The sequence below is a fragment of the Balaenoptera acutorostrata genome, chromosome 19 (assembly GCF_949987535.1).
Source record: "Balaenoptera acutorostrata chromosome 19, mBalAcu1.1, whole genome shotgun sequence".
Taxonomy (NCBI): domain Eukaryota; kingdom Metazoa; phylum Chordata; class Mammalia; order Artiodactyla; family Balaenopteridae; genus Balaenoptera; species Balaenoptera acutorostrata.
In genome coordinates this window covers 57,940,755-57,964,302 of record NC_080082.1, presented here as the reverse complement: position 1 = coordinate 57,964,302, position 23,548 = coordinate 57,940,755, and the positions used below count along the sequence as shown (strand labels likewise).

Here is a 23,548-nt window from a genome sequence, read left to right as displayed (position 1 = left end):
TTCTTTCTCAGAGAACTTCACCTCCAGACTGGCCTCCCCTGAAGACTTTTTCTGAAACACCCCTTCTAAGCACCAAGTCCTGCCCACCCTTTCACCCCTCCTATGAAGGCCAGTCTCTGATCTCATCACATATCAGCTCAAAACAGAGAAAGAAAGTTGCCTCTTGTTATGTACAGCTCACTCTCTTCTGAAAAGAACCTGAGGCAGCTGGATGAAAGTTGTTGATGGGAGAAAGGAGAGTCCTACTTCTCAGAAATGAGCTGCCAGTTTTTGCCTACCAAATGAAAGACCACGATTACTCAACCTGAGCGAGAGGCAGAGGCACTGGCTCTGTCACCCAGAGCTGGTGGGAGTGAGAATGCTCACCAAACCATGTGAAGATGTGGTATCGAGGATCTTTACAAAAGGTCATGCTTCTTGGCCAGTGATTTAATTATGTGTAAGCGGTCGCTGCCATGTTATTTATGTGTATTTCAAAATATCTGGAAATAATCTCATATCCAATAACACGATGATTACATGAAACATGATAGATTGACAGAATGGAATATTATTCAGCTATTAAAATTATGTTTAAGCAGTTTTTAGTCACATTTTAAAATTTTAATAGCATTTAGGTTTAAAAAAAGGGGGGGCATAAATAGCCTATATTCAGAATGAGCTCTCCTATGTAAAATAAAATAGAATGAATTAGGGCTTCCCTGATGGCACAGTGGTTAAGAATCTGCCTGCCAATGCAGGGGACACGGGTTCGAGCCCTGGTCCGGGAAGATCCCACACGCCACGGAGCAACTAAGCCCGCGCACCACAACTACTGAGCCTGCACTCTAGAGCCCACGAGCCACAACTACTGAAGCCCACACGCCTAGAACTCGTGCTCCGCAGCAAAAGGAGCCACCGCAGTGAGAAGCCCGTGCACCGCAACGAAGAGTAGCCCCCGCTCACCGCAACTAAAGAAAGCCCGCGCAGCAACAAAGAACCAACTCAGCCAAAAATCAATAAATAAATTAAAAAAAAAAAATGAAGTAGGTACAATTGTTACCATCCTCATTTTAGAGGTGGGAAACTGAGGCTCAGGATCACGATGGACTCCAAAGTCAGCACACTTCTAAGCAGAAAGAAGATAGAAGACAGGCTAGTTTAAAAAAAGAAAAGAAAAAAGAAAATCACTTCAAGTGACCTTAGTTTCCCACCTCAGAGTCCACCAGTTTGGAATAATGCAAACCACCCATTCAGACTCTAGTCTGACCAAATATTCTAGTTCTCTTAAAAAAAAAAAAAAGTCTAATGATTCCCAAGCTTGACTCTCACCTTTAAAGTGGAACATTCGGGACTTCCCTGGTGGCACAGTGGTTAAGAATTCGCCTGCCAATGCAGGGGACACAGTTCTATCCCTGGTCTGGGAAGATCCCACATGCCACAAAGCATCTAAGCCTGCAAGCCACAACTACTGAGCCCGCACGCCTAGAGCCCATGCTCCGCAACAAGAGAAGCCGTCGCAATGAGAAGCACAGGCACCTCAACAAAGTGTAGTCCCCGCTCGCCACAACTAGAGAAAAGCCCGCGTGCAGCAACGAAGACCCAATGCAGCCAAAAATAAATAAATAAATAAATTTATTTATTTATTAAAATAAAAATAAAGTGGAACATCCTGAAAAGTCTGTAATTTACAAAGAGAACGGGACAAAAACATTCTAAAATGCAGAGGCAGATGATGGAGAGGCCAAGTATGGACATCACTGGTCCCCTACTGCAAGGGCCCCTATCTACCAGCTTTGCCAGCCGCACCCTCCGCTTACAGAGCTATTCTGACAAAGCCCTTTCCATTCACACTCACCCTGCCTGGTCACAAGCAGCAGAGAGACAGGGTCTTTTCTCCAGGCCAGCACTTGAGTGGCACATGACCTTGACTGTGGGCATCTGCTGCTCTCTGCCAACCGCTCTTACCCAGGGAAGATGGCACAGGACATTCCCGTGACTGTTGTCTGACAGTCAGAGAAAAGATGTGAGGCTTTAAACAAGAATTGCAGCTGGGCTTGGGGCCCGAGAACAGCTCAAACATAGGCTACTGTGGGGGTGGGGGAGATGTGGGCCTGCAAAGAAGAAAACAAGGCAGCTTGCTGACAGTGTTGCCCATTATTACAATCTGGTCTCGGTGGGCCTCAGTTTCCCATCTGCAAAAGTGGAATAAGAGAATGTCACAGGGCTCTTGTGAGGTTCAGACTTTAAAAATGGACATAATGCTATTAGTACTAGTAAGGCTAATAATTAAAGTCTGACTGAGCGCTTTGAGAGACGGGGTATTGGGCAATGCTTAAACACTTACTAGGTTTGGTGACAAATGACTTAGCTTCTCCAAGACTCAATTTCCTCCTGTGAAAATTACATGATCATAGTAGATCTGCTCTCGCGAGGGTGCTGTGAAGACGTAATGTGATCACGATGGATACAAAGCACTTAATCAACAATTACTAATGCACAAGTTGTGCCCGGCCATCGTTTAATCCCTGCGACCCTACGTGGCGGACTTGGGGTCACGCCTCTTTTTCAGGTTGAGGCGTGGAGCATGAGCCTCACCACAGCTGGTTCTCTGACCAGACTCTACACCTGCTGACGGCGGTAAAGCCCAGAACTGCACTTATGGGTCACCTCTGCCCTTCCCCTCACCTCTCTTCTCTGCACGGCAGTGCCTTCTTCCTTTCTGAATGACTGTGGTCTGCGTTTTGTACCTCTGATAAGGCAGTGGCACCAGAAAAAAAAACAAACAAAAAAAGAAACACAACAAAACCCACTGCTTTTTTCTTCCTCCCACCCTACATATTATTTTTAAACATTTGTGGTTATGACAGTAGCAAATCAACAAGCACTCAGCTGATGCCCCATTATCGGAACCCATTTCCCTGTGGCTGTCTCTTCCTCAGCAGTTCTTGTCATTGCTGGACACCAAAACACCCGCTGGGGAACGCCAGGCCCAAGTGGCAATGGCTGGTTTGCAAAGGTTACAAGTTCTAAAATAAGAAGTTCCTTCTGAAGAGAACTGATCACCCAATCAAGCTGAGGTCTAGAGAGAAAGTCAATTAAAAAATCATAAAATTTCCCTGCGGTGAGGGCAGGGAAAATTGAGGAAGGAGGAATCAAACTAAGTTTTCTAACAGTAAAAAAGTTATAAAGTGTCCACCATTAAGAAATCTTGAGAGAGAATCCTTGCAGTGATGAGGAAGAATGAGGTACAAAATACTAGAAAGTTCTGGAAGACTACACAAGAAATGGCAGTTTCCTCTGAGGTATCTGAATATTTTACTAAGAAGATGTCTTACTTTTACAATTAAAAGAAGGAGAAAATAGGGCTATTTCTAAGGCTCTCCTATACATGGTCATTGGGAGGAGATTATCAACATCTCCCTCATTTCTATAAAAGAAAACAGAGGCCACAAGGCAAAGAGGCTTGCTCAAGGCCTGGCAGTATATGACAGAGTGGGACCGAAATGTCTTTCTTTCAAATCCAAAGCTGGAGACATCAAGGTTCTAGTGGCAGGAGAAAGTAGACATGAACTCCAAACTTGTTTGGCTAGATTTATGAACCAAGAACAATCAGCCATCTTAGAAAAGATTCGAATTCCTCCCTTGGAGGGCCCTAGGTCTGACTTTGCCAGCGCCTAGGAGAGATAGGAGCTTCCAATCATTAATAAGCCCTTGTTCCCTGCACATGGGGAGTTAAAGGAAAGTGGAAGGGCTCCCCGATCCTTTGGATTTAGGCACAGTCCTACAGCCAGGTCTGGGGCTTTGAGGTACTGTGTGTCTTGTGGCATAGTAGGGAAAAGGCCAAAGGCCAACTATGCAAATTAGCACCACCTAGATGGCTTTACAGGGGCCTAAAATAAATGAATGAAGCCACAGGTTAAGAACAGGCAAGATTCTCCAAGCTTGGGACAGGTGGCCGCAGCAATCAATCAATCCACATTTAGCAAGGCCCTGCTCTGCATCAGGCCCAGTCAAGAGATGGTGAGCTGTGGTCCTTGCCCTCAAGTGACTCTGTTGTCCAGGGGATGGTATGGGATCACAGAGGAAGGAAACCCAACTCACATCAGGGGAGCTACATTCCTGGAGGTCACATCAGAGTGAGCAGTGAGGATAAGTGGGAAGGGACGAAGCAGGATATTCCAAGCAGAGGAATAAAAACGTGTAGAAGCGAGGGACTGACAGGTGTCTGGGGACAGCAATGTGAGCACAGGGTTCATGGAGGGCGGAAGGGAGTGGAAAGGAGAAAAGGAGGTCAGTGGGCCCCAGGTCTGGGATGCCAATCCAGGAAGTCTAAATGGTATCCTGAAGGCAAAAGAGAATCATGAAAGGGTTTTAGTTTTTAGACAGATCAGACTAGTGACTGAAAATGGATTAGAAGGAAGAGATCTGGGGACTTCCCTGGTGGGGCAGTGGTTAAGACTCTACGCTCCCAACGCAGGGGGCCCGGGTTCGATTCCCAATCAGAGAACTAGATCCCACATGCATGCCACAACTAAGGAGTCGGCAAGCCTCAACTAAGGAGCCCACCTGCCACAACTAAGACCTGGTGCAACCAAATAAATAAATACTAAAAAAAAGAAGGAAGAGATCTGAAGGAGGCTGGTAAAGGGCTAAGCCACCAATGAAGGCTGAGGGTGAGAGGCAGCCCCACGGGAGGACTCATGGTCATGTCTAGGCTGAACTCCAGTCCCAGCGAGCCCCATACAGAGTGCTTTCTGGATGAAAGGAGAGGCCAGTCAAGTTCTTGAACTTGATGAATGCAGTGCAGAAGAGAAAATGGCAAATGCGTTAGAAGAGCTCCGCTGGTTTCCAACACAGGCAGCATATTAAGAGCTCTGACAGCTCCTCTTTAATCCGCCCAACAACCAACCATGAGGCTCAGCAGGGGAAAGTGACTCGGAAGAGACCACCCCTTCACCCTCCATACCCCTAGTACCCGCCTCCAAGCCACCATTTGTATTTGTTCCTAGTAAGGTCCTGCTTGGCTCTACATGAAAGCTGAAGACGGGTTAAGTGTTCCTATGCAAATACACCCCCTACAGTCTGCCCAACACTACTGCCTGGAAGAGGAAATTCCTTTTGCAGAGCAAGGACCCTAAGTGGAGACCACCCCAGGCTGGCTCAGCAGGGAGGTGCTATTTACTATACTATCTCCTGCCTGAGCATGAAGGCTTTCTGTTCTCAGTCACAGAGGTGTGCTGTTCCTCCCACAGCAGAGGTCTCCAGGCGCCCTTGAACATCTGGGGGAATGCTATGGCTCCTTTGCAGAGGAACTGTGCATGTGGGGAGGTGATGAGGTTGTGCTGTTACACGCGCCCTTCCTACGGGCCCAGCACTGACAGAGCCCTTTGCAGGTACTACTCACCAGCCGTCAATATCGGGATTTTTCCAGGGGCTGAGAACTGGGGTTTTTGGAGGTTGTTTTTGTTTTTCGTTATTTTAATTTTTATTTTGAAATAATTTTAGACTTAACAGAAAACCTGTATGCAGAATTCCTGCATAATTTCACCTAGTTCCCCAAATGCTAACATTCTACCACATTTGTCATTATTTCTTTATATCTATAAATACACATTTTTTTAAAATGATTTGAAATTTGCCCCTGAATACTTCACTATGTATTTCCCCCAAACAAGAATATTCTCACAGGGGCTTCCCTGGCAGCGCAGTGGTTAAGAATCCGCCTGCGGGCTTCCCTGGTGGCGCAGTGGTTGAGAATCTGTCTGCTAATGCAGGGGACATGGGTTCGAGCCCTGGTCTGGGAAGGTCCCACATGCCGCAGAGCAACTAGGCCCGTGCACCACAACTACTGAGCCTGCGCGTCTGGAGCCTGTGCTCCGCAACGAAAGGCCACGATAGTGAGGCCCGCGCACCGCGATGAAGAGTGGCCCCCACTTGCCGCAGCTAGAGGAAGCCCTTGCACAGAAACTAAGATCCAACACAGCCAAAAATAAATAAATAAATAAATAAATAAATAATAATTAAAAAAAAAAAAACTTTAAAAAAAAAAGAATCCGCCTGCCAATGCAGGGGACACGGGTTCGAGCCCTGGTCCAGGAAGATCCCACATGCTGCGGAGCGACTAAGCCCGTGCGCCACAACTACTGAGCCTGAGCGCCTAGAGCCCGTGCTCCGCAACAAGAGGAGCCACGACAATGAGAAGCCCCCGCTCTCCACAACTAGAGAAAAGCCCGTGCGTAGCAATGAAGACCCAACGCAGCCAAAAATAAATAAATAAAATAAATAAATTAAAAAAAAAAAAAAGAATATTCTCACAGAACCACAAAACAATGATCAAAACTGTGAAATTAACACGGATGGAGTATTACCATCTAATCTACAGACCTTTTTCAAATTTTACAAACTGTCCCACTGATGTCTTTGAGAGCAAAAGAAAAAAAAAAAAATCTCCTGCTCTCAGATCCAATCTGGGAGGTCTATGTTCCACTGAGTTATCATGTCTCTTCATTCTCCTTTAATCTGAAATGGAGTTCCTGGGTCCTTGAGGAGTACAGGTCATTTATTTTCTAGTCTTATTCAATCCAAGCGTGTCTGATGTTTCCTCATAATTAGGCTGAGATTACCCACTTTGGGCAGGGAACCAGAGCGGTGGCGTGTCTTGCTCAGTGCATCCTATCAGGACGCATGAGACCTACTGTCCTATTCTTGGAATGTTAACTGTGATCTCTTGGTTGAGGAACAATCTGCCAGGGTTCTCTAGTCTTTCTTTGCAATTAATTAAAACATATCTTGAGAAGACATCTACCCTGTTTCACAGTGAACTTTCCCATTAGTTTTAGCATCCATCAATAATTCTTAAAACAATTTTTACTACTATGATGATGGCCAAATACAGATTTTTGAAAATCTTCATCATTCCTGCTTTATTTATTGTTGTTATTCTGTACAAAAAAAAAAAAAAAAAAAAAAGCACTTTCCCCTTTCCCTCATTCACATATTCAATTATCAGTATAGACTCATGGGTTCTTGTTTTAGTCTATGGGTTACAATCTATTACTATCATTTATCTGATCCTCAAACTGTCCCAGATTTGACCAATAGGAGCCCTTTCAAGTTGACTCCTGTGACCTTCTGACATGACCCATCTTTCTTTAAGCACTTCCTTACTTTCAGGCACAGCAGGATGTTCCAAACTCACCTGTAAATTTCCTACCCCAGCCCCGGAATCAGCCATTTCTCCAAGGACTCCTGGATCCTTGGATATTAGCAATCATGATCTGGGCATGAAGTCTGTTCATTGCTACTAGAGTGTTTTTGTTCCTCAGCCCCCTCAACAGCCAGAGCTAGGAAATACATACGTATGAATGTAAATACACGGACATACACACATCTATTTCTGTACCTATATCTAAAAAACCATGAGTTCATCCAGATGACTGCAATACCAATCCAACACCACAGGGCTCCTTCTAGCCTTTCCCACCTTCCGTATTTACAGAAACTAACTAACTCCCTTTTCTGGCAATAAAAAAGTCCGAGTCTCATCATCCACAATATATTTGCCTATTTGCTCAATCCTAGAATAAGGAGTAAATAGTTTCAGAATTGCTAACCCACACCACTGTAAAAAACAAACCAACTTACTAGACTTCATATTTGTTTACAGTTCTTTTTTTAATCTGAGGGTACACAGTCAAAATTTTGTATTCAAGAGCTACATGGGGACTTCCCTGGTGGCGCAGTGGTTAAGAATCTGCCTGCCAATGCAGGGGACATGAGTTCGAGCCCTGGTCCAGGAAAATCACACATGCCGCAGAGCAACTAAGCCCTTGTGCCACAACTACTGAGCCTGTGCTCTAGAGCCCGCAAGCCACAACTACTGAGCCCTCATGCCACAACTACTGAAGCCCGCACGCCTAGAGCCTGTGCTCCGCAACAAGAGAAGCCACCACAATTAGAAGCACGCGCACCACAACAAAGAGTAGCCCCTGCTTGCCGCAACTAGAGAAAGCCTACACACAGCAACGAAGACCCAACACAGCCAAAAATAAATAAAAATAAATTTATTAATTAAAAAAAACACATTCAGTAATTTAAAAAAAAAACAGCTACATGGGTTATCTCCTTCTTACCCCTGCATCAGTCATGCCCTCATCTGAAATACAGTACTTAACACATTTAAAAAAAACCCACACATGAGTGAATCACGGCTTTGACACAGGACATGGGTTCCTTTTCTCCTTATGGCAGTGGTTTCCCTCTAATTGGCTGATCCTTCAGAAACCTGGGAGGTTTACAAAAAGGCAGATTCCAGCCACTCCTAATTATTCTGATTCAGTAAATCTGAGCTAGAACCAGAGAATCTGTATTTTTCAAATGTTCCACGAGTGAGCCTGACATTCTCTTAGTTGGGAAACCACTGGCTGTAAGAATAAAAACCTAAAAAAAGCAAGGCCCTGATCTTATCTCTGATCGGCACCCACCAAGCTCCAGCCTCGCTGTGCCACGGTCTCTGCACCGCTGGCCGCCTGCCAGCACTGCTTCTCTGCCGGCAACACTCTCACCTCCCTGTACCACCTGGCCAATACCTATTCTTTAAAATCCAGCTCAGATGTCTCCTCCTCTCTGAAGACTTCCCAACTCCCCAGACAGCCAGACCCTCAGTTCCCTGAGCTCCCATAACAGTTTGCTTTTGATGGTAGAATAATTCACACATATTGAAAAACAGACCAGCACAACACGACAGCTTTGTCAATAGCTCTCTGTTACAGCTCTCCTCACAAGGAGTAGAATTATTTGTGATTGAGTTTTGCATTGGCAAGGAGATGACTTCTTCTTCCCGTGATGAATCCCAGGCACGGGATCTGACACATATCAGGTGCTCCAAAAATGGTCTAAGATTATTTTCAGCTTTAATTCTGTGGCTCAAACACGGACTAAGTACTTTTCCACGACTCGTCAGAACAGACTGAGAAAGTTAAGATTGCCAAGGATTCTCTGCTAAGTAGTTCACATCTTGAGATGAAGCCTATTTCTTCCCTGCTCTGGACTAAACCTGTGTGTTATTATTCATGCTGGTAAGTGAATGCTGTTTCCATACTAGACCCGATATTTTTAGCACTCCTGTTATGATAAACTCACAGTAACCTCAAAAAGAACAAATCAAAGTCAACTTTTTGCCACAGGAAACCAGCTCACACTTAATGTTTTGCAACATGCCATGGGAGAATAATAAAAAGATGAGACCTTTGGCTCACAGATGGTGAGGCCGACTCTCAAGATGGTGGAAAAATGCAGCAGGAAGCGTTCGGTCTGGCCACCATCTTATTAAGTAAACTGGAAAAACACTCAACACACAAACAAGGCACAAACATGCACATGGACGACACACGCACACGGACGGCAGGGCAGCTGCTTCACAATTCAGTTGAATGGGGCAGGAAGAGCCATCTACGCGCGAGGGGCAGTCCAGGACCAAGGTGACACTGGGATCAAAAGCCTGACAAGTGCTCGGGGAAGCAGGCAGGAAAGAGGAGCCTGCAGGGACACGAGTGGGCAGGCTGCTCTCTCTCTAGGGTGAAGAAATGACCAGACAAGCAAACCAGTCACTCATGCAAAAGCTATTTATCGAGCATCCATTTATTTATCAAGCACCTACTAAGTGTTCCATTACGCAATGGTGAAACAAAGGTATTCTCGTGTGTATCACAGCCAAGCACCCTGACTTCGTGAGGAATTCCTAAGGCGTCATCAGGTATATTAGTCACATTCCCAGAAAGTCTCTTGGGAACAAATTTCAAGGACTGAGAAAAACTGAAAACAACCTACATTTGATGAGACTGGTCACAAATGATAGTACACTCAAAGAAATACATTTTGCAGCCAACAAGACAAATGAGGTCACTCTATATATGCTCCAAGATCTTTTCCAAAGCAAACATGAAAACTAGAGTACTGCCTAAAAAAGGTGATCATTCAAGTTGGATATTCCCCAAGGCCATCCCACAGCCCGAAGTTATTGGGTTGGCCAAAAGGTTCGTTCGGTTTTTTTCTGTAAGATGGCTCTAGTAGCACTTAGTCGTCTTTAACTTCATTAGAAACAATTTTGTTAGATTGTATGTGACAGCTGTCATATCAGCGTGCATTTTAAAAAAGACTTATCAAAATTGGTGAATTTTTGTGTAGCCATTTTAATACTGAAAATGGAAGAAAAAAGCAACATTTTTGGCATATTATGCTTTATTATTTCAAGAAAGGTAAAAACGGAACTGAAATGCAAAAAAAGATTTGTGCAGTGTATGGAGAAGGTGCTGTGACTGATCAAACATGTCAAAAGTGTTTTGCGAAGTTTTGTGCTAGAGATTTTCTCACTGGACGTTGCTCCAGAGTCGGGTAGACTAGGTGAAGTGGATAGAGATCAAATTGAGACATTAATTGAGAACAATCAATGTTGTACCACACAGGAGACAGTTAACATACTCAAAATATCCAAATCAAGCGTTGAAAATCATTTGCACCAGCTTAGTTATGTTAATCGCTTTTATGTTTGAGTTCCACATTAAGTTAAGCGAAAATAACCTTCTTGACCGTATTTCCGCACACGATTCTCTACTTAAATGTAATGAAAACGTTCCATTTTTAAAACAAATTGTGACGGGTGATAAAAAGTGGATACTGTACGGGCTTCCCTGGTGGCGCAGTGGTTAAGAATCTGCCTGCCAATGCAGGGGACACAGGTTCGAGCCTTGGTCCGGGAAGATCCCACATGCCGCGGAGCAGCTAAGTAAGCTCTTGCGCCACAACTACTGAGCCTGTGCTCTAGAGCCTGTTAGCCACAGCTGCTGAGCCCGTGTGCCACAACTACTGAAGCCCACATGCCTAGAGCCCACGTTCCGCAACAGCAGAAGCCACTGCATTGAGAAGCACATGCACTGCAACAAAGAGTAGCCCCCACTCGCCGCAACTGGAGGAAGCCCGCACGCAGCAACGAGGACCCAAAGCAGCCAAAAATAAATAAAATAAAATTAATTAATTAATAAAAAAAAAGTGGATACTGTACAATAATGTGGAATGGAAGAGATCGTGGGCCAGGCGAAATGAACCACCACCAACCACACCAAAGGTCTTCATCCAAAGAAGATGATGTTGTGTATATGGTGGGATCGGAAGGGAGTCCTCTATTATGAGCTCCTTCCAGAAAACCAAACGATTATTTCCAACAAGTACTGCTTCCAATTAGACCAATGAAAGCAGCACTCGACGAAAAGCGTCCAGAATTAGTCAACAGAAAACGCATAATCTTCCATCAGGATAACACAAGACTGCATGTTTCTTTGATGGCCAGGCAAAAACTGTTAACAGCTTGGCTGGGAAGCTCTAATTCATCCGCCGTATTCACCAGACATTGTCCTTCGAATTTCCATTTATTTCGGTCTTTACAAAATTCTCTTAATGGAAAAAATTTCAATTCCCTGGAAGACTGTAAAAGGCACCTGGAACAGTTCTTTGCTCAAAAAGATAAAAAGTTTTGGGAAGATGGAATTATGAAGTTGCCTGAAAAATGGCAGAAGGTAGTGAAACAAAAGAGTGAATACATTGTTCAATAAAGTTCTTGGTGAAAATGAAAAATGTGTATTTTATTTTTACTTAAAAACCAAAGGTACTTTTTGGCCAACCCAGTAGAATGTTACCAATGTTTGACTTGAATAACAAAATCAAGGGCACTTTTTAAATTATATCAATTTCAGGTAGGAGCTGGGACCTGCGCTCAACTCTGGTAGTCCCCAAAGCCCGTCTTTTTCCCTAACACAAGACTGCCCACTACTCTACTTGGACTACACTTCCACTGCTACAGCTGACCATCAAAACTGGCTGGGCAAAACTACAGTTAGACCTTAGGACAAACTGGAGGACATTTTGTTCAAATTCTCGAAATAATTTCTAGAAATTTTAAAAAGAAATACACTTAAAATGAGTAAATTTTCTGGCATAAATCACACCTCAGTCAAGTTGTCAAAAGTGCAAAAATTAAAAATACAGAAACACAAGACACAAGGAGGAACTTTTATTTTATTAGAGTCACTGACTACCTGGATCATGAGAAGAGATTTTAGAAACAGGCAGGCTAACTTAGTCCTAACACCTTACAGGTGAGGAAACAAAAGCCTAGCGCCAAACTGACTTACCTAACCAAAGTCGCAAAGACAGTTGACGGCAAGTATATTTGGCAAAAGGCAACTTCACGCGTTGGAAGCTACTATGCTCTCCTAGATAACCAGTGAAGTCAAATTACAGGAGAATCTCACAGCTAGTTATATGAATGGCCCCACAGCAAGTCAAAAGAAGTATTTCTGAATATAAGAATAAGGTGATACCATACACACAAATAATCTCAAAATGGATTAGAGACCTAAATGTAAGACTGGACACTATAAAACTCTTAGAGGAAAACATAGGAAGAACACTCTTTGACATAAATCACAGCAAGATCTTTTTTGATCCACCTCCTAGAGTAATGGAAATAAAAATGAAAATAAACAAATGGGACCTCATGAAACTTAAAAGCTTTTGCACAGCAAAGGAAACCATAAACAAGACGAAAAGACAACCCTCAGAATGGGAGAAAATATTTGCAAACAAATCAACAGACAAAGGATTAATCTCCAAAATATATAAACAGCTCATGCAGCTCAATGTTAAAGAGACAAACAACCCAATCCAAAAATGGGCAGAAGACCTAAATAGACATTTCTCCAAAGAAGACATACAGATGGCCAACAAGCACATGAAAAGCTGCTCAACATCACTAATTATTAGAGAAATGCAAATCAAAACTACAATGAGGGGCTTCCCTGGTGGCGCAGTGGTTGAGAATCTGCCTGCCAATGCAGGGGACACGGGTTCGAGCCCTGGTCTGGGAAGATCCCACATGCCGCGGAGCAACTGGGCCCGTGAGCCACAATTACTGAGCCTGCGCGTCTGGAGCCTGTGCTCCGCAACGAGAGAGGCCGCGATAGTGAGAGGCCCGCGCACCGCGATGAAGAGTGGCCCCCGCTTGCCACAGCTGGAGAAAGCCCTGGCACAGAAACGAAGACCCAACACAGCCATAAATAAAATAAATAAATAAATAAATAAAAAACCTTAAAAAACAAAAATTATCCAAAAAAAAAAAAAAAAAAAAACTACAATGAGGTATCACCTCACACCAGTTAGAATGGGCATCATCAGAAAATCTACAAACAACAAATGCTGGAGAGGGTGTGGAGAAAAGGGAACCCTCTTGCACTGTTGGTGGGAATGTAAATTGATACTGCCACTATGGAGAACAGTATGGAGGTTCATTAAAAAACAAAAAATAGAATTACCATATGATCCAGCAATCCCACTACTGGGCATATACCCAGAGAAAACCATAATTCAAAAAGACGCATGCACCCCAATGTTCACTGCAGCACTATTTACAATAGCCAGGTCATGGAAGCAACCTAAATGCCCATCGACAGACAAATGGATAAAGAAGTTGTGGTACATATATACAATGGACTATTACTCAGCCATAAAAAGGAACGAAACTGGGTCATTTGTTGAGACGTGGATGGATCTAGAGACTGTCATACAGAGTGAAGTAAGTCAGAAAGAGAAAAACAAGTATCGTATATTAACGCATGTATGTGGAACCTAGAAAAATCGTACAGATGAACTGGTTTGCAGGGCAGAAATTGAGACACAGATGTAGAGAACAAACGTATGGACACCAAGGAGGGAAAGCCGCGGGGGGGTGGGGATGGTGGTGTGATGAATTGGGCAATTGGGATTGACATGTATACACTGATGTGTATAAAATTAATGACTAATAAGAACCTGCTGTATAAAAAAATAAATAAAATAAAATTCAAACATTAAAAAAAAAAAAAGAAGGTGGTATGCTCAGAAAGTCAGCTTAATACTTACAAGCTGAATTCTGGCAGAAGTCTAAGCTGCCGGCAGGACCCAGGGAAAGAGATCACGAGAGCCATTTCCCTCTACTTCCAGAAGCTTAGTCCAGTCCCTAGTCAAAGGAGTTAATCAAATATACACCAAGAGAAAAACTCCCAGACCGCAAAGCAGGCCCTCATGCTCATTGCATTTGGAACACTCCTTATACTTCCAGTTGCAGCACCTCTGGAAAGACACACAGAGCTCAGAACGACCCAAGAGGGCAAAAAGAATATCATCAGGAATATGCATATGACGCCACGCAAGAAAAGTTAGGACATGTCATCTGCTACAAACAGAAAAGCCCAGGAAAGGCTATGCTGGATATCCAAAAAACTCAGGAAGAACACTGGGGATGGTGTAAAAAGAACTAGATCCTGGAAGAATCAGGAGACTTGGGTTTTAGACCTAGGCCATGGGGAGTCACTTCCCTTCTAGGCCTCATTCTTATAAGGAGAGAGTTAGCTTAATTTGTATTTGTATGCCAAATCAGAGAGGGAACTGCAGGCAGTGCTGTTTAAAGGATCCCAAGGCTATGAGAAAAGTGGCCAGCCAATGATGAGGCCTTATTAGCCACATCTGCCACAGGTGAGGGATGGAGGGGAGAGTGGGAAGCGCACAGCTGCCAGCCTTGGTCTAGACGGTATGATATGTGGGGCTGCCTCCTTTTAAAATTCTCTATTCCAGGAACACTTCCCTGGTGGTGCAGTGGTTAAGAATTCACCTGTCAACGCAAGGGACACGGGTTCGATCCCTGGTCCGGGAAGATCCCACATGCCGCGGAGCAACTAAGCCCACGCACCACAACTACTGAGCCTGCGCACCTAGAGCCTGTGCTCTGCAACGAGAGAAGCCACTGCAATGAGAAGCCTGTGCACCACAACGAAGAGTAGCCCCCACTCGCCACAACTAGAGAAAGCCCGCGCGTAGCAATGAAGACCCAATGCAGCCAAAAATAAATTAAATAAATAAATAAATTTATATATATATTAAAAAAAGTCTGCAAAAAAAAAAGAAAAAGAAAATAAAATTCTCTATTACAAAACTATACACATAAAAATGGTTAAGATGGTAAACTTTATGGTATGTGGTTTTTACCATAACAAAGAAATAGTCATAATTAATGACTATTAATTATGAACAGTTTTTTTAAATTAATTTTTATTGGAGTATAGTTGCTTTATGAACATAGTTTCAATCACCAAATCCAAAGCCCTGGAACTTGAAACTAAAAAGATAATTAGTACCATTTAGAAAGAGAAGTAAACCATTGTAAAGCAATTATACTCCAATAAAAACGTTAAAAAAAAATTGAAAAATTAAAAAAAAAAAAAAAAAAAGAAAAGAGAAGTAAACACATGGAGTATATTATCCAACAAAGTGTCACAGGCAAAAAACTAAAATCCAATAGGCACAGTGTTTAGGAATCCGCCTGCCAATGCAGGGAACACGGGTTTAAGCCCTCCTCTGAGACGATCCCACATGCCGCGGAGCAACTAAGCCCACGCGCCACAACTACCGATTCTGCACTCTAGAACCCGCAAGCCACAACTACTGAGCCTGCGTGTTGCAACTACTGAAGCCCGTGTGCCTAGAGCCCGTGCTCCGCAACAAGAGAAGCCACTGCAATGAGAAGCCCGCGCACCGTAACGAAGAGCAGCCCCCAATCACCGCAGCTAGAGAAAGCCCGCGTGCAGCAACGAAGACCCAACGTAGCCAAAAAATTTTTTTAAATAAATAAATTTTTTTTAAAAAGGGTAAATTGAGTCAATCCTAAAATTCTACTACACAGTTGCGAAGTACCTCCCATCTCCAAGCACATAACTGGATTAGGTCTCTAGGACTTGCTGTGTGCTAAGCCCGTTGCGTGTGTGTCATGCAAGCCTCACAAAAGCCCTCTGAGGCAAGCGCTATTAACACCCCCATGGTCAGAGGGGAATCTGAGGAAGCCTCAGGGAATTTAAGTCTGTGGCTCAACATCACTCACCTAAGAAAATGACAGAGCCAGGACTGAAAGGCAGGTCTGTTTTGATTCCAGAGCACTAGTTCTGAACTGTGTACCACTGCCTGCCATCTGGGTCACAATATTAAAGCTCCTGCTTCTGCCTCACAACCTGTCTACTCCCCAGCCCCTTGTAACTTCTGATAGTGATGGTCAGCAGAATCTATCTGGATTCAATAAACATTTTCCCCCACACTGTCTCCAGGCCATTAGTTTTGCCTCCCCATCTCAATGATGGGCTCCTGAGGGCAGGGGTGGCCACACGCCTGTGTCTTCACCAATCTATACCTTTTAAAATGCCTATAAGTGGGGGTACAGCAGCTACTTCATGTGAATGTGGTGAGGACCCAACGAGCTAATACCCATAGAGCGCTGAGAATGGAGCCCGGATGCTTTCATTACCTGGTACCTCTCACAGTATTTAATTAATTAGACTTCAAAGACCTGGGCTGCTCTTTTGCCATCTGCATTCTGTGTCCTCAGGCAAAACATAAGCCTCTCTGGGACTCTGTCTCTTCATCCCAAGAAACCAAACTGGGGATAATTCCCACCTTGTCCACCTCATAAGGGAGCTGTGATGATGAGATGGACAAGAAAATACTCTGGAAACTGCAAAGGGTCAGATCAGGGTTTCTCAACCTCAGCACTATCGACACTGGCAGCCAGATAACTCTTTGTCATGGGGGGGCTGTCCTGTGCCATGTGTCATAGGATATTAAACAACATCCCTGCCCTCTCCCCATCCCACCCCAGTCATAACAACCAAAGATGTCTCCAGACACTGCCAGTGTTCCCTGGAGGACAAGACTGCCCCTGGCTGAGAACCCCCAGGTTATGGTAAACTCAAATACTGGTTGACTCCTTTTATAAGCAGCAGTTAGAAACGCTCAGGCTATACCCCAAACCTTTCCAAATTAATAGCTGTTTACTGAGGGCTTTCTATGTGCCAACATGGGCAGGGGGGGAAGCTGGGAAGCACATCCCCAAAAGTACAAAAATGTCGAGGTGACTTCTTTTGCTTTTTTTCTGGTATTTTCTATAACAAATATGGATTATTTTTACACTTATTAACAAACCGATGTTATTTATACATTTACTTGGCTTACTGTGAGAACACGAGCAACCTTAATCTCTCTGTGCCTCAGTTTCCTTGTCTGTGAAGTAGGGATAGTAATAGTATCAACTCCCAATGGCTCTTGCTAGTAAGCACTCAATGTTTATGATTATTATAAAAATAATATTAGGACTTCCCTGGTGGCGCAGTGATTAAGAGTCCACCCGCAATGCAGGGGACACGGGTTCAAGCCCTGGTCCGGGAAGATCCCACATGCCACGGAGCAACTAGGCCCGTGAGCCACAACTAGCAAGCCTGTGCTCTAGAGCCCGTGAGCCACAACTACTGAGCCTGCATGCTGCAACTACTGAAGTCCGCACACCTAGAGCCCATGCTCTGCAACAAGAGAAGCTACTGCAGTGAGAAGCCTGCATACAGCAACGAAGAGTAGCCCCCGCTCGCCGAAACTAGAGAAAGCCCGCGTGCAGCAATGAAGACCCAACACAGCCAAAAATAAATAAAAATAAATAAATTAAAAAATAATAATAATAATAATAATATTAAAAAATAAAAGTGCCAGGCACAAGAACACTGAGACAGCAACCAATACCTAGCTAATGCTTCCTGAACACCAGCAATGATGGTGAGAGTGGGGGAAAAGACTTCAGGAGAGGAAGACTGGTTTTAAGGCCCAGGAAGAACTCTGAAGAGGGAAAGCAGTGATGAAAAGAGCTTGATTTCTGGCACTGTTATCTCAGGCTCAACTTTAGAGGGCAGTTCACTTCAACAAATAATAAAAAAAGCAAAAATCGTTAAGAAACCAGAGCTCAGTGATAGGCCTCCTCTCCATTCACTCTGTTGTTCTAAGTGGCCACTGAGAACCAGCTAAGGGGGAACTCCACGCACGGCAAACCTCAAGAAACCTGGCCTCGGCAGCCACATGTGCAGAAATCAAAGCACAGATGGCTCGCTGGGAAGCTCTGCTTCCAGCCCTCACCTTGAAGGAGAAAGTAATCCGGAGTCGTGCGCTTGAGAGCTGCCTTTGCTCTATCACTGCTCCAGTCCACTTCCAGCGCTTCTTTGATGGAGCAGAAGACCACCTTCTGTTGAAAAAAGACAAAACTGCTTAGGGATAAAATATGTTGGCTTTAAATCACAAGGCAGTAACTCTTCACCATTTCTAGGAGAAATGTCATTCTATAAGGTTTACTGTTCATTAAAAGAAGCTGAGGCCCACTCAAATCCAATAAATGTTTATTGAGCACTTACTGTGTGTTCCTCTGGGCACTGGGGACACAGAAATCAATGATATGTACTCCCTGCACTGAAGAAAGACAGAGCAAAGCTAAAGACCTAGTTCCATTCTGGCTCTTTCTTGAACTCTGGTGGTATTTACACCACAGAAATACCTTCATAAGTGACCAAGAATATGTGTCTAAAGATATTCAATAAATTTTCTTTGTATTAGTAAACAGAAACAAACAACAATATCCGTAAATCACAGCAAGAAAAACAAGCAAAGGGGATGGAATGAAACCTCCAGGCTGTGGAAATGGAAATGGCATTTGCAAAAGCTCTGTGGTAGGAGGAAATATGGTTGAAACCTATTAAGCTAAATCAAATTTTCTCAAAAAAATGCCATGAGACAGTTATATTTTTAAATATAAACAACTAAATATGAATGAGAAAATGGTTTTCCTTTCCCTTTCCTAAACAATTAAGTCCAAAAGCCATTTGCTGAGACTGAGGAAGGGCAGGGAAACAGTATGTGTGTGGAGGGGCTGGGTGGCCTGGCTGGAAGGGACAGAGCAGGGCAGGGTAAGAAGGGCATCCCCAAAGGGCAGCAACAGGAGGCTGATCACATCCGAGGACTTGATGCAACAAGAAATTACACTGAGAATCTGGGGAGCCAGGTTTCTCACTGTCAGAGAAGAAGAGAATTAGAAATATGGAAAAGGAGAAAAGTAGAATGAAGCCTGTGGTGAGAGTTATTGGCATGAACTCGTTTTCTATATATATAGGCAGATAAAGAAATAAATGTAGGTGCAAGTGTGTGTATGTGTACACATACAAATATTTACCTGCTGTGTCCACTGAGAAGGTCTAAAAGCAATGATACTCTGATAGCAATGAGCACATCTAACAGCCAGATTTTGGTTTCTACTCACCACTAAGAGAAACATTTCTCCTTAGAGATATGACTGATTTCAAAACTGGGGCAGCAGGAACACAAGAAGAGCCTGAAACAAGGAAAGTCCTCAAAGAATGATGGGCCATGTCAAGAGGTAATAGGAGCCAGCTTAAAGAAGCTTCCACTGGTCGAATTTGAGGATAAATATACTAAAACAATTCGAGGATAAAAATAGATTATATTACTTTAAGTAAACTATAATCCATTAGTCCACAGACCTAAAATTAACTAATTAATAAAGTTTGATAGGAATGGGGTATTTACATATTTTCAAAATACCCCTCCACAGAATACCTATTAGTCACACAGGGAAAAAAACTGTTTTCAAAGGAGCATTCTGGCAAACAATCTTAGTCAAATGATCAAAGTTAACATTACCAGTAAAGGGGCATGTGAGAACCACGCACCAGACCACAGGATGCAATGAGAAGCATCCATGTCGTGATATTTTTGCCAAAGATGTGTAGCTAGAGTCTAATCACGAGGGAACATCAGATGAACCTAAACTAAGGGACATTTTACAAAATAACTGGCTTGCAACCTTCAGGTGTCATGAAAATCTAGATGCACACATGATTCTGAACTGGATCCTTTTGCTGTTAAGGACATGATTGGAACAACTAGTAAAACCTGAATGGGGTCTGAGGATTAGATGGCAGCGACGTACCCATGTGTATTTCCTGATTTTGAGGGTTGGTTTCTGATTAAGGAGAATGCCTTGTTTGAGAAAATACAGACTGAAATATTTGGGAGTAAGGTGGTAGCACCTTACTCTCAAATTTTTGTCAGTACTAGCTACTTTTACCAAGTTTAAGATGGTATATGTGTGTAAGTGTATAAATAATTTCAAACTTACAGAGCTGTGCGTCTTTCTTCCTGTCTTCTCTACACACACACACACACACAGACACACACACACACACACACATCAGATATTTTAAAAATAAAAGAGAAAAAAGACAACAAAGGTACAATTTAGCAGGCTAAGTGAACCAAGATCTATCAGCTACCAGGCAGCTTGCTGAAGACCATAACGGATTTGAAAGATGAAAGTTCAAATTGCTGGTGAAGATAAAACAGTCGTGGTTTTCAAGGTGGCTTTCTGCCTCCCCATAATCACTCCTTTGGGGTCTGGATCCATTGTAAAAGCTAGCATACAAGATGTTTGTATTGCCCTCAAACCTTTTGGTCAATGGGTCTGTTTGACCTTAACAGATAAGTCACGTAGTTAGCAGAGTGACATTTAGTGCCTGATACAGACTTGCCAGACCCTTCTTAGCAAGGCTTACAATGCAGATCAAGCCATCAGCAGTATGGTCTGGAAATGCCATCACAATAAGAAAACAGTCTTAACCAGGCTTCAGAAACTACCAAGACCTTAATTCAGAATTTTTGTAGTTTGTCTGGCAAAGACCAATGCTAAGAATCCACTGATTCGTTAGGCCATTATATGACAAATGAAGGGAAAAAAAGTTGTTTTTACAGTCTTAGTCCCAGGCAGGCCCACCTCTAACACTTTCAGGGCCTGAGGGTAAGAGTACAAATGAAAACCCATGTCTACATATTTAGTTATAAATCACACTAATAAGTTATTAAGTATATTATATTCTCCTGCATTGACAAATAAACCTTCTTCATAACCACCTGGAAGACCAGGTTCAAATTTGGAATTCTCACACTCCTTGGGAGTACTGTGCCAGAACGAGATACCCTGGGAAGGCCATACCCACACCCTTTCCTCGCTCTGGCTCTGACCCAAAATGCAAGGGGCTTTGCACTTAACTTTGCAAAAGGCTTTGCCCATCCTTCCCCCCCAAAACATCCACCCCTCAGGCCTAGGCATGCAGACATTGTGGCAAGGTCTGTACTCCAGAGGCAGATCAGGGAAGGAAGCCCACAAAAGCCCGGAAAGTAGCCTGGGGTTATCTGGGCAGGAGATTCCAGGGGTCCAGGTATCCAGAATGTGGTCTAGAACTGGAGGAAGGCTACAAGATCCAGGCAGATGCATCTCCTTCATCCCATGGGATCCTTACCCTGCGAGGGGAATAGCTGGAGGAAGGCCAGAGTGGGACCTTCTATAGCACCGGGGCCAAGGATAGAGGTCCTTTTCCCTCCTCAACTCTAAGGGCAGAATTAGACTCAGTTCTGCCACTAACTTGTGACCTTAGGCAAATGAATTAACCTCTCTTGGGCCTGTCTGTGGCTGACAACTTTTAGAGAAGTTTCCTGGTATCTGAGGAGGAGGCCCCCTGTGGCCTTGTCTTTAATGTGTACCAGCCCTCCAGCCACAGGTGACAAAGCCAGGGGTGGACACATGACCCAAGCCAGACCCATCAGGTTGTTTCTCCTGGGAATCGAGAGTGTGAAAGTTGGAAATGGAGACACATTAATGTCAGAGCTCTAAAGAGAAAGGCCAAATTCCGGCTGCCTCCGAGGCTCCCCAGCTGCCCTGGTCTTTCCCCTTCTCAGATCACAGGAGCTACTCCATGCTTCTTGTGCTACTCCTGCCTGCCTTCAATTAACGCCCCCTTTTCTGGTTCAAGGTACCCAAAATCTACTATCATGGCTCATAACTATTAAAAATAAAACAAAACTGGGCTTCCCTGGTGGTGCAGTGGTTGAGAATCCGCCTGCCAATGCAGGGGACACGGGTTCGAGCCCTGGTCTGGGAAGATCCCACATGCCGCAGAGCAACTGGGCCCGTGAGGCACAACTACTGAGCCTGCGTGTCTGGAGCCTGTGCTCCGCAACGAGAGAGGCCGCGATAGTGAGAGGCCCGCGCACCGCGATGAAGAGTGGCCCCCGCTCGCCGCAACTAGAGAAAGCCCTCGCACAGAAACGAAGACCCGACACAGCCAAAAATAAATAAATAAATAAATAAATTTATAAAACAAACAAACAAACAAAAATAAATAAATAAATAAAACAAAACTTAACCAAGCTGCCTAATCTGTAGTAGCACAGATGCAAAAGGTGGTGCTTGCCTTACCGACCTCACTGGCACTGAGTTTATAAAGAGAAAAGCCCGCTCGACGGTGCTTTCAAGGAATGAAGAGCCTTTCAGACGAAGCAGCCGGCAGCGCCTGCCAGGCAGTAGCAACCACCACCCCCCTGGATGAAGGTAACTTTCACACCTCGCTCATCCCTCCCGCTCCTCCATGCCCTTGGCTCATGGATCCCTCTGCCTTGAATGCCTAACCCACTCCCCTCCACTGTCCATTTTCTCCCCTGACGATTCTGGGCCTTGAGGATTTCAATCTGAGAGTCTAGTTAAGACTAATAATGAGCTCCCTCACACCGTTAACTGATCCCCTCTCCTCAGATGGGTAGCAGCTTCCTGAGGCAGGGACCACAGTGAAAGGCACAGCATTGAATGGACTAGATTTTCAGTAAATACCCTTGAGCTGATAGGACCTACCTGCTTTTCATTTGCCGAAAAGCCCAACAATAAATATAAAGATGAATTCTCCACACAGTCTATCAGCTATCAAATTAAGGGGTTGTGCTGGGCCATTTAGAACAGTGGGAGACTGCAATAACCTCTGTGCAATAGGAAACTGGCTCAATAGATCATGGCAAAGCAAAAAGGGGAAGACCGACACATACAGCCATTTAAAATCATGTTCTCCAATTGTACACCAACCATATGTCAATAAAAAAATAAATAGAATAGAATAGAATCATGCTCTCCAAAGTAGACATAAAGATTTGAGGAGTGCTTATGAAAATATATGAAGTGAAAAAAGGAAAAGACAATACACATATATGTCATATATTACATTAGATCATTAGACATGTCTTGCATGTACTAATATATATTAATTAGTGCTCTAATTTATTATGTACATGCGTAAAAGGAATACTGACATCACTGGGTAACAGGGTTCACATTTTCTCAACTTTTTCTGTATTTTCCACACTTGGGACTTGTGAACCTACTTTACTTTTTATATCAGGCTGAACATCTATAACAAGTGATACAGATCTGGATGTAAAGCTGAATGTAAATCAGAATTGAAACAACTTTCAAACTACAGATTTCTAGGTCTAATTTCCACAACTACTCATGGGAGACTATAGTTTTCAAAAGCATTTTAACAACTGACAACCACAACCCGAGACAGTTTTCACACTCTGCAGAGTGGCAAAAGAGCCTGAAGTTACCAAATGTTACTGTTACATGCTGCTGGGTTTGGAATGTAAATTGAGGAAACTACTTGAGAGTTATTTTTTGGGGTCTGGTAAAGTTGAAGATGTGCACATCCTAAATCTCCTATATCCTAGAGAAATCACACACTTACCCAAGGAGATTATCTACCCCCACACACACACAAACACACAATGA

At 43.7% G+C, this 23,548-nt stretch overlaps 1 protein-coding gene across 1 annotated transcript in view; it reads right to left on the bottom strand.

Annotated features, from left to right (window-relative positions):
- SAE1 (SUMO1 activating enzyme subunit 1) overlaps positions 1-23,548 on the bottom strand; it is a 72,125-nt gene that overhangs the window by 21,486 nt on the left and 27,091 nt on the right. Inside the window, exon 6 of the mRNA XM_007168187.3 lies at positions 18,010-18,115. Within this exon, the coding sequence (XP_007168249.1) occupies positions 18,010-18,115 (106 nt within the window). The remainder of the gene's footprint in view (positions 1-18,009; positions 18,116-23,548) is intronic.